This window comes from Rhincodon typus, chromosome 37 (assembly GCF_021869965.1).
Source record: "Rhincodon typus isolate 14 chromosome 37, sRhiTyp1.1, whole genome shotgun sequence".
In the NCBI taxonomy this organism is placed as follows: Eukaryota; Metazoa; Chordata; class Chondrichthyes; order Orectolobiformes; family Rhincodontidae; genus Rhincodon; species Rhincodon typus.
The window spans coordinates 17,219,439-17,229,431 of record NC_063368.1 but is presented as its reverse complement, the minus strand read 5'-3'; the positions used below and the strand labels follow the sequence as shown (position 1 = coordinate 17,229,431).

The 9,993-nt window shown below is 44.0% G+C and overlaps 1 protein-coding gene across 5 annotated transcripts in view; it reads right to left on the bottom strand.

The window, feature by feature from the left end:
* tbc1d17 (TBC1 domain family, member 17) overlaps positions 1-9,993 on the bottom strand; it is a 64,779-nt gene that overhangs the window by 30,766 nt on the left and 24,020 nt on the right. For all 5 annotated transcript variants that reach the window (XM_048617705.1, XM_048617707.1, XM_048617706.1 and 2 more), the window contains 3 exons: positions 8,856-8,972; positions 5,301-5,401; positions 4,553-4,652 (listed from right to left, as the gene is read on the bottom strand). In XM_048617705.1, the coding sequence (XP_048473662.1) occupies positions 4,553-4,652; positions 5,301-5,401; positions 8,856-8,972 (318 nt within the window). The remainder of the gene's footprint in view (positions 1-4,552; positions 4,653-5,300; positions 5,402-8,855; positions 8,973-9,993) is intronic.

Below are 9,993 nucleotides of genomic sequence, written 5' to 3'. Positions count from 1 at the left end.
AAGAGAGAGAGAGAGAGAGAGAGAGAGAGAGAGAGAGAGAGAGAATGCTCATCAGGAACGTTGCTATGTAATAAAGGCAGAAACAGTCCTCACCTGTCAGGGTTTCAAACAAACTCCACAGCAACACAAAATGGTGTCAAAGATAGCCCACTAATTATAAAATGTGCACTAGGAATAAACCCTCCACGGAGGGCATCAGGAACAATGCAGCCCTCCGAACCAAAGCATGACCACTGCAAATACGGGGTAAATTCACCCTAATCACCTCAGAAACAACTTAAACTGCAATAACCATTGGAGATACCAGGAAGACTCTTATGATCACAGACTGTAAGGATGGTTGTTCTTACTGAAGAGGCCAATGGATTTTAAAAAACCTTTTGAGGTTCTGCCACTATTCTGTTGGTTCTAGTTCCAGGGGTTCTGGCAGCTCTGCTGTATTTCAAATCAAATCACCATATATTATCCATGAATAGGTGTCAACAGGCCACTTAACCATGGAGCCGGAGTCTGTCTCAGTACATACCTTCATGCACAGAAGCAGCCTCTGGAACTGCTGGAGGCCTGGGAGTTCATGCAAAGTGAAACAGTTATGATCTGTGGGAGATAGGCCACAGGAACAGTGCCAATTGCTAATGCTACGGCATTTCTGCCCTCATTAAATTGGATGGAAACTGTCCAAACTGGTTTCAATTAATAGCTGCCAGAAAGAAGAATTATGTACTCTACTTAAACTAAATTCAGGAAGTGTACTGAAACCGTTGGCATTTCTGTATTCAAATTCACTTCTGTGAGAGTGTCTGCAAATGCACGTTCCTCCGACTGTCCATGTTGTGACAGCTAGTATGGGTGAGTGTGTGTGTCTGTCTAAGAGAGATATATCTACGCAAGTGTTTGCTCGTGAAAGTAAGATAGACAGACAGAGAGCAAAAATAGACAGAGGCTAGTGCATAGGCCAAAACATCTTCAGCTGCTTCATCAATGACCTTCCCTCCATCATAAAGGTCAGGGTGGGAATGTTCACTGATGATAACATAATGCTCAGCACCATGTTCAACTCCTCACATACTGAAGCAGGCCATGTCCAAATGCAGCAAAACCTGCACAATATCCAGGGTTAGGCTAACAACTGATAAGTAACATTCACACTACACAAATGTAAGGCAATGACAATCTCTAAAAAGACAGAATCTGACCATTACCCTTGACATTCAATGGCATGGTCATCAACTGAATGCTGAACTACCAAAATCCTGGGGGTTACCATTGACCAGAAACTGAACTGCACCAACCATATAATTGTTGTGGATAAGAGCAAGTCTCAGGCTAGGAATCGCGCACCGATTAATTCACCTGAAATCCTGCCCACCATCACCAAGGTACAAGTTAGGAGGTTGATGGAATACTTGCCTGGATGACTGCAGCTCCAACAACACTCAAGAAACTTGACACCATCCAGGACAAAACCACCTGCTTGATTGGCACCACACCCACAAATATTCACTCCTACCAACACTGACTTTCGATATCAGCAGTGTGTACTATCTACAAGATGCGCTACAGAAGTTTATTCAGGCTTCTAAAACAAGAACCTATCTATCTTTGTCTTATATACACTCAATGACTTGGCCTCAACAGCCTTCTGTGGCAACGAGTTCCACAGATTAACCGCCCTTTGGCTGGAGAAGTTCCTCCTCACCTCTGTTCTAAAGGGTCGTCCCTTCACTCTGAGGCTGTGCCTTCAGGTCCTAGTCTCTCCTACTAGTGGAAACATCTTCTCCATGTCCATTCTATCCAGGCCTCTTAGGTTCAATCAGATTCCCCCTCATCCTTCTAAACTCCATCAAGTACAGAACCAGAATCCTCGACTGCTCCTCATATGACATACCCTTCAGCCCTGGGATCATTCTTGTAAACTTCTTCTGGACTCCATCCAATGCCAGCACATCTTTCCCTAGATAGAGGGCCCAAAATTGCTCACGATATTCCAAATGCAGTCTGACCTGAGCCTTATACAGACTCAACAGTATATTTCTGCTCTTGTATTCTAGCCCTATTGGAATGAATGCTAAAATTGCATTTGCCTTCCTAACTGCCAACTGATCCTGCATGTTAACCTTCAGAGAATCTGGAAGTAAGACTCCCAAGTCCCTTTGTGCTTCAGATTTCTGAAGCCTTTCCCCATTTAGAAAACAGTCTACAACTCTAATTTTCCTACTAAAGTGCACAAGCTCACACCTTACCACACTATTCCATTACCACCTCTTTGCCCATTCTCCTACCTGTCCAAGTCCCTCTGCAGCCTCCCTGCTTCCCCGACACTACCTATCCTTCTATCCATCCTTGTGTCATTTGCAGACTTAGCAACAATGCCCTCAGTTCCTTCATCCTGGTCGTTAATATAGAATGTGAATAGCTGCGATCCCACACGGACTTCTGTGGAACTGTGGTTGGCACTGCTGCCAAGGACCCAGGTTCAATTCCAGCCTTGAGTGACTGTATGTGTGGAGTTTGCCCATTTTCCCCGTGCTTGTATGGGTTTTCGCCGGGTGCTCTTTTCACAGTCAGAAAACGTGCAGGTTAGGTGTATTGGCTACGGGAAATCGTCTAAAGTCTAGGGATGGCAGGTTATGTGGATTAGCCATGGAAAATATGCGGTTATGGGTTTGTGTGGGATGCTCTTTGGAGGATTGGTGCGGACCTGTTGGGCTGAATGGCCTTTTTCTTCACTGTTGGGATTCCATGATTCTAAATCGATTAGTCACTGGCTGCCAGTCTGAAAAAGACCCCATTGTCTGTACTCTCTGCCTTCTGCTAGTCAGCCAGTCTTCCACCCATGCCACTACCCTGCCCCCAAAGCCATGGGCTCATCTGACTCAGCAGTTTGGTCAAAAGGATTCTGGAAATCCAAATAGATCACAGATTCAGTCATCCCACACTTTAAGGAGCAATCATATGGTTGTTTTGGAGGAGTGTAAATCTTGACGAATATTCTTCAGCTAGCCCAGGAGTGCGGAAATAAGATACATACATAATAACATACCTGCCCTAGGAGGATTGCAATGAAGTCTCAATGGACTAATTCCTGGTATAAAAGGCTTGCCCTTCGATAAGAGATCAAATAGACTGGGCCTACATTCCCTAGAGTTTAGAGGATGTAATCTCATTGAAACATATAAAGAATAGATGCTGGGAGGATGCTTTCTCTGGCTGGCGTGTAAAACATAAGCCTACTGTTTCAGAGCATAGGTTCAGAACCGAGATGAGAAGAAATCTCTTCACTCAGAGTGTCTTGGCTCTATACCCTAAAAGAGCTGAGGAATTTCAGACATTAAATATATTCAAGTGATATATCAACAGGTTTTTAGATCCAAAAGGCATTCTATGGATTTAGCGATAGGACAGGAAAAAGTGTATTGATATCAAAGGTCAACCACAATCCTATTAGATGGTAGAGTGAGATCAAAGGGCCATGTGATACTACGGATCTTAATTCTTGTGCAGCATGAGCTTAAACCTGATCATTAACTTATGGATTGTACTGAACCAATAATAAAAATAATAAAATCCAATCAGGAATTCAGGAGAAAATTATTTAACGAGAGACAGGGGTTAGGGGAGGACGGCACGGTGGTTCAGTGGTTAGCACTGCTGTCTCACAGCGCCAGGGACCAGAGTTCGATTCCACCCTCAGGCGACTGTTTGTGTGGAGTTTGCACATTCTCTCCGTGTCTGCGTGGGTTTCCTCTGGGTACTCTGGTTTCCTCTCACATTCCAAAAATGAGCAGGTTAGGTGGATTGGCCATGCTAAATTGCCCATAGTGTTCAGGGACATGTACATTAGGTGGATTAGCCATGGGGAATGCAGGATTACAAGGAAAGGGTTGTGGCAGGGGGGACGGCCTTCAGAGGGTCAGCGTGCACTCGATGGTCCAAATGGCTTGCTTCTGCACTGTAGGGATTCTATAGTATTTCCATGACCACAGCTGGAAGGTGAGCATGGATGTTCCTGTCCCCTGACCCCAGGTGTCTTGGGCCAATACTTACCGCTTAACCAACATCACCAAAGGGAGATTATCCTACCATTTGAGGGTCAGTGTAGACTTGATGGGCTGAATGGCCTGCTTCCACACTGTAGGGATTCTATACTATGCAGAACTCAAAATCACAGGCACAGTATTGATTCAAATAATGGGCAGCTGGATAATTGCATGAAGGTTAAAAGGAGTAAATCATGTTCAGAGGGCTCGGTGGAGAATGGCAGGAGAGGTCTCATGTGGAGTGCAAATGCCAGCATAGACCAGCTGGGCTGAATGGCCTGCTTTTATTTTGCAAACTCAATGGAATATACTGTTCTTGAGGCCCCTCCTCCAAATAATTGCACTGTATACAGAGAAAACAATTAGTTGCTAAGTAAATGTGCAAGCATTTCTAACAGCAATGCTACTCTTTGTGAAGACACAGAATGGGACAGTCATCACAGGAGACACTACAGAGTTTACAACCTGGAGGTGTGGGGCACAGAGCAGGATGCTGCGTTTAACTCACTGACCTAGAAAGTCACAGAGTGCAGAATCCAGAATTCGCAGCAATAGGGCCAACTTTTCCAGCTGTTCCTTCATGCTCTCTTGGCTCTCCTCAAAGTTACGGTGCTATGAACAGAGATAAGAGACAGATTGCTAACACTGTTGTGTGACGGGAGAGAATTAAACAGTGCCAGAACCATACAGCCACAACCACAGTTCAAACCATTTGCTCAGAATTAGTATCTCCCTTTATCAGAGATACATCTAAAATGCAAAATGATGGAAACACACAGCTGGTCCAGCAGCATCTGTGGACAGGAGAGTTGAGTAAATGCTTCAGATTGAGCATTCCCAAATACCCAGAGGGCAGTTAAGAGTCAACCACATTGCTGTGGGTCTGGAGTCATATGTAGGCCAGACCAGGTAAGGACGGCAGTTTCCTTCCCTCAAGGACACTAGTGAAACAGATGGTTTTTTCCTGACAATCGGCAATTGATTCATGGTCGTTATTAGACTCTTAATTTTTTTTTTATTGAATTCAAATTCCACCAGCTGCTGTGGTGGGATTTGAACCTGGGTCCCCAGATCAGTTCCTGGGTTTCTGGATTAATAGTCCAGAGATGACACCACTAGGTCACTGCCTCCCCAATATTGCTTCTCATGGGTGGTAAAGCAAGTGGGAATGTCCTGAGCATGTGAAAGGTGCTTTATCAATGCAAGCGTTTCCTTCTGTTCTCGGTGAAGCAGAATATCCATGGCACTGACAACACTCACCACTTGCTCCATGAAGTCTGTGAAACACCAGAAGGAATCAACTTCGTTCAGTGTAACGTACAGTATGGGAGAGAGGAGGTCACTCATTCCCTGAACGTAGCCTGCAAAAACATAACAGCAACTATTGTAAATGTTCAGTCTTGGAGATGGTGGAAGGAGATTTCAGAATGGTATCAGAGCTGAGGAACTTGAACGCGGAGGAAGATGTAGCTGTTCTTTGAACTGGAAAGATTAAGAGAACATTTAAATTATTCAAGGGCTTTGATAGAATAGATAAAGAGAAATTGTTTCCAGTGATAACACAGTCAGTAATTGAATGGACAAGGATTTAACTTAAAAGAACCACAGGAGACAACAGCATCTTTTTAAGCAGCAGGTTGCAGCAACCTGGAATACTCTCCCTGAAAGGGTGACGAAAGCAGATTTTATGGGCTAGAATTTTTAGGTATTGGCAATCTTATGCAGATGCTGCTCCAGCCCTTTTGTCTTATTTAAGAGAGAGAGAGAGAGTCCACTTGCGTCTCCCTCAGGAATGCAGACAGTATTTCCATTCTGATTGTTCTTTTGTAGTGAAAGCAAACCATGTCCCCTTTTCATAGCAGTCAGCTGCTGTGCTCTGAAATGTAAAAGATCCTGAAAGCCAGATTTGACAGTGTCTAACAAAGGGTAACAAAAACAAAGTTGCTGGAAAAGTTCAGCAGGTCTGGCAGCATCTGTGAAGGAAAAAAAATTCCGAAATTCTGAGGAAGGGTCACCGGACCCGAAACGTTAACTCTGTTTTTTTCCTTCATGGATGCTGCCAGACCTGCTGAGCTTTTAGCAACTTTGTTTTTGTTCTTGATTTACAGCATCCGCAGTTCTTTCCATTTTTATCTAACAAAGGGTAAGTCTGATGTTATGGTGCTAGGGGGTTAGGGTGCCAGATGGATGGGGGTAAGATGCCAGGTAGACAGGGTACTAGCTGGAGAGTGGTAGGGTGCCAAGTGGTAGGATGCAAGACAGGTAGAGGGTAGGGTGCCAGCTAAGGAGAGTGCCAGGTTGCAAGGTGGTGAGGTAAGTGGACGTCAGGACGAGCTGGAGAAAAATTGGGTTCAGTGAGTTGTGGGTGTCAGGTCTGGTGGGCGGAGGGTGGTTTGGGTGCAAAGATAAGCTGAGGGGTTCATGGTGTCACAGGCAGAGGTGTTAGCCAGGGTCTTGTGGTGATGTAGTTGCGGGCGCTGGGAGATTGGATGGGATATCTATAGGATCAGTTTTATAGTTGCTCTGGGATAGACTATGTATTTAACACAGTCTAACTTTGTCCTGAGTAACTATTTAACTTAATTTCATCGAAAGCATTCATAATCCCCGATTTTTATTAGACTTTTGGATGCTTCCAGGCATAGAGGAATTCACAGTAAAATTCAATTTCCCAGGCATTTCCTTCAGAGTGTGCTACGATGGGATTTTGCCAGGTCCCCGTGCGCAATTCTAATCTGTCCTGGCGTAACGACTGTCTGGCCATCAGAGTATCTGTCCCAATATCTTTCAAAAAGGGTACTCAATGAATACCTGAAATGGAGAAATTTGCCAGAATATATGGGTAAACTGCAGGGAGGGATGGGACTAATTAGTCAGCTCTTTTTAAAAAGCTAGTAAAAGTGCAATGGGTTGAAAGGACTTGTTCTGCAGTGTATGATTCTATAATAACCATATGGACAATGTTATACGGTACCTTTAGCCCACAGCTCTCAACTGGATTTATCCACACTCTTCCTCAAGCAGCCATATTAAAAACAACTTGTTCTTCACAATATAGTGTCTGAGAGAGCTTGTGCTCATCATAATAAACATGTCTGCCTGTACAACAACCTGCATTAATATGGTGCCTTCAACTTGGTAAATGTTTTACAACAAACCTGAAAAGTAGACAATGATCAGTGGAACAAAACAAACTCAGCAGGTCTGGCAACGTTTAGGGAGAGAAAGCAGAGTTAACATTTTGAGTCTCATGACCCTTCTTCGGATCTGTTCCGAAGGAGGGCAATCGGACTTGAAACGTTAACTCTGCATTCTCTCCACAGATGCTGCCAGACCTGCTGAATTTCTCCAGCAATTTCTGTTTTTGTTTTCGGCTTCCAGCACCTGCAGTTCCTTGCTTTATTTTAATGATTAGCGAAGATCAGATTGACCGGCCTGAGGGGGCAGCAGCACCTAGCATACGGCAGTATGAGTTGGAAGGTTATTCAAAGTTGATGGGGGTGGCGGATTTGAACCAGAGTTCGGGTCAAACAGCTCATCAAGGGATTACATCATTGGATTCAGTCCGAGGAAGAAACAAGCAGGAAGATTGAAATGGTGGGAGGGACGTTGCAGTGTTTTATCAGAAGCTGAACAAGGTGACTTTGAACTTGCAGAATGTTGGAAGAAATTCAAGATTATTCACGTGATGAACTGAATTAGCTTTATTGTTACATGTACAAGTACAGTGAAAAGTTTACAAGTCGCCATTAATGGTGTCATCTTAGGTACAAGGTACCTAGGTACAAATTTTTCAGTACAAGTTCTAAAGCAATAAAATAAAACAAAGAAATAAAAAGTCCAGCATTTCAGATCATAAGAATTAATTAGAAAAATAGAGAATAAAAAAAAACCAAGTTCAGAATAACAGTCCCTCCAACCTCGTCCATGCCAGGCCTTGAACCATCTTGAGACTGGAGGTCCAAGCTGAGGACATGCTGGGCCGAAAGACCGCCACGGGCCGCTGACAGATCACCACACCAGGATGAGAGGGCACCATGGGCTGTGAGAGACCGCCACACTGGGCTGGGGAATTGCCACACCGCGCTGGGAGATTGCCATTGCGGGCCGACAGGCAAAGTTAGATTACCCAGACAGTTGCAGGGCTAGAGACTGGAGTGAGCTGCAGCAGCACCCAGATAAATGGAAATACCTAACACTAATGCCTCGTGAAGTTGTTGCTGCTGGACAGCTGATAAGGGATGTGGATAAGCAAGGATGAGGTGACAGTATGGGAATGGTGGCAGGAAGCCATTGTTAGGTATGCTGGGACGTGGAGAAGGTGCAATTAACAGAGGGGTGGTGTTAACACAGGTCACTTATCAATGATGAAGTCTGAAAAGACAAGCTGCATAACACAGGCTCTTTTTATTGTTTTCAAAATAATTCTAACATGAAAGTGGGTAATACATGCTAATACTGTACTGGTTGGTCAACCAATATTGACCTTCTCTAAATTCAAACTCATCAGAAACATTCTTGCCAGTATTTCAGATTAAACTAAGTCCCATTTATAATCTACATTTGTTCCTGAGCCACTAATGCCCCAAATTTAAAATTCTTGGCATTTGCCCAATTCCTAAGAGCTACCACTTAGACCAAGCTTTTGTTCAAAAAGGGTAATAATATACAATGCTCAGTGGCCATCTGAGAAATAGCTTGATGCTCATTACAATGTTAAAGGCACCGTATAAATGCAAGTTGTACTCATTTAGAGTCACTGGATGCGCCCAGTCAGCAACATGTGTATTAGAAGAGACTAAAATGGGAACTTACCCAGATCAAAGTTATACATGCAGTAAGTCATCAGCACATCATTCAACAACACCAGGCCTGGATTGTCATTCCCCTCATAGAACTTGTTGCTGCGATCAGTCCTGCTGACATCCCGTTCTATGGATGAGAGGTTATTTCAGCGATCAATGTAAAAAACTAACTCTGAATATTTTGCCATGCAGACCAGATCTTATCCATTCACTTCAAAGAACATTTTCTTTATATTGCTTTTTGTTATAGAATCAGAATTTTTGTTGCTTTGTCAATCACCTAACATCAGTATTGCTCTGGTTCTCTAGTACTGGGAACAGTTTCTATCTATTCTGCTTGAATTCCTGATGATTTTGAACCCATCAAATACAGAATCTTCTCTTCTCCAAGAAGATCTCCAATAGGAGGCTGAAGCTGAATCTCCTTCCCACTTACAAACAGTTATATTCAATCCTATCTACAAGGCACAAGTAAGGCATGTGGAGGAGTACTCTCCACTTTCCTAGATGAACACAACTCCAACATTCAAGAAGCTCAGCACCATCCAAGACAAAGCAGCCAACTTGACTGGCACCTCGTACACCTCCTTAAATATTTACTGCTCCCATCATTGGCACACAGTGTCAGCAGTGTGGACCTTTACAAGATGTGGTGCAGCAAGCCACTATGGCTCTTCAAGAACACCTTTCAAACATGTGACCTCTGCCACTTGAAGGACAAGGGCAGCAGATATATGGAAAGATCATCACCTGCAAGCCCCGCAGCATCCTAATTTGGAATTATTTCACTGTTCCTTCACTGCTGCTGGGTTAAAATCCTGGAACTCTCTCTCTAACAGCACTGCTGGTGTCCCCACACCATTAGGACTGCAGCAGTTCGAGGCAGCAGCTTACAACCACCTTCAGAAGGGAAGTTAGGGACTGGTAATAAATGCTGGCCCAGTTAATGCCACCCACATCATATAAAACAAAGTAAAAAAAATTTCCTGTTGTAACATCGTCAAGTGTTTGGGGCTTTTTGCTGAGGCTTTGTGCCTTGCTGCCTGTGGCTGTGCAGTACTTCCCCTAGATGCCACTATTTTAAGCTGAGCCTTGATGGGAATTGCTGTGGAGTGACTCACCAATTAAGGTGCTCTGGAGCAGATCTC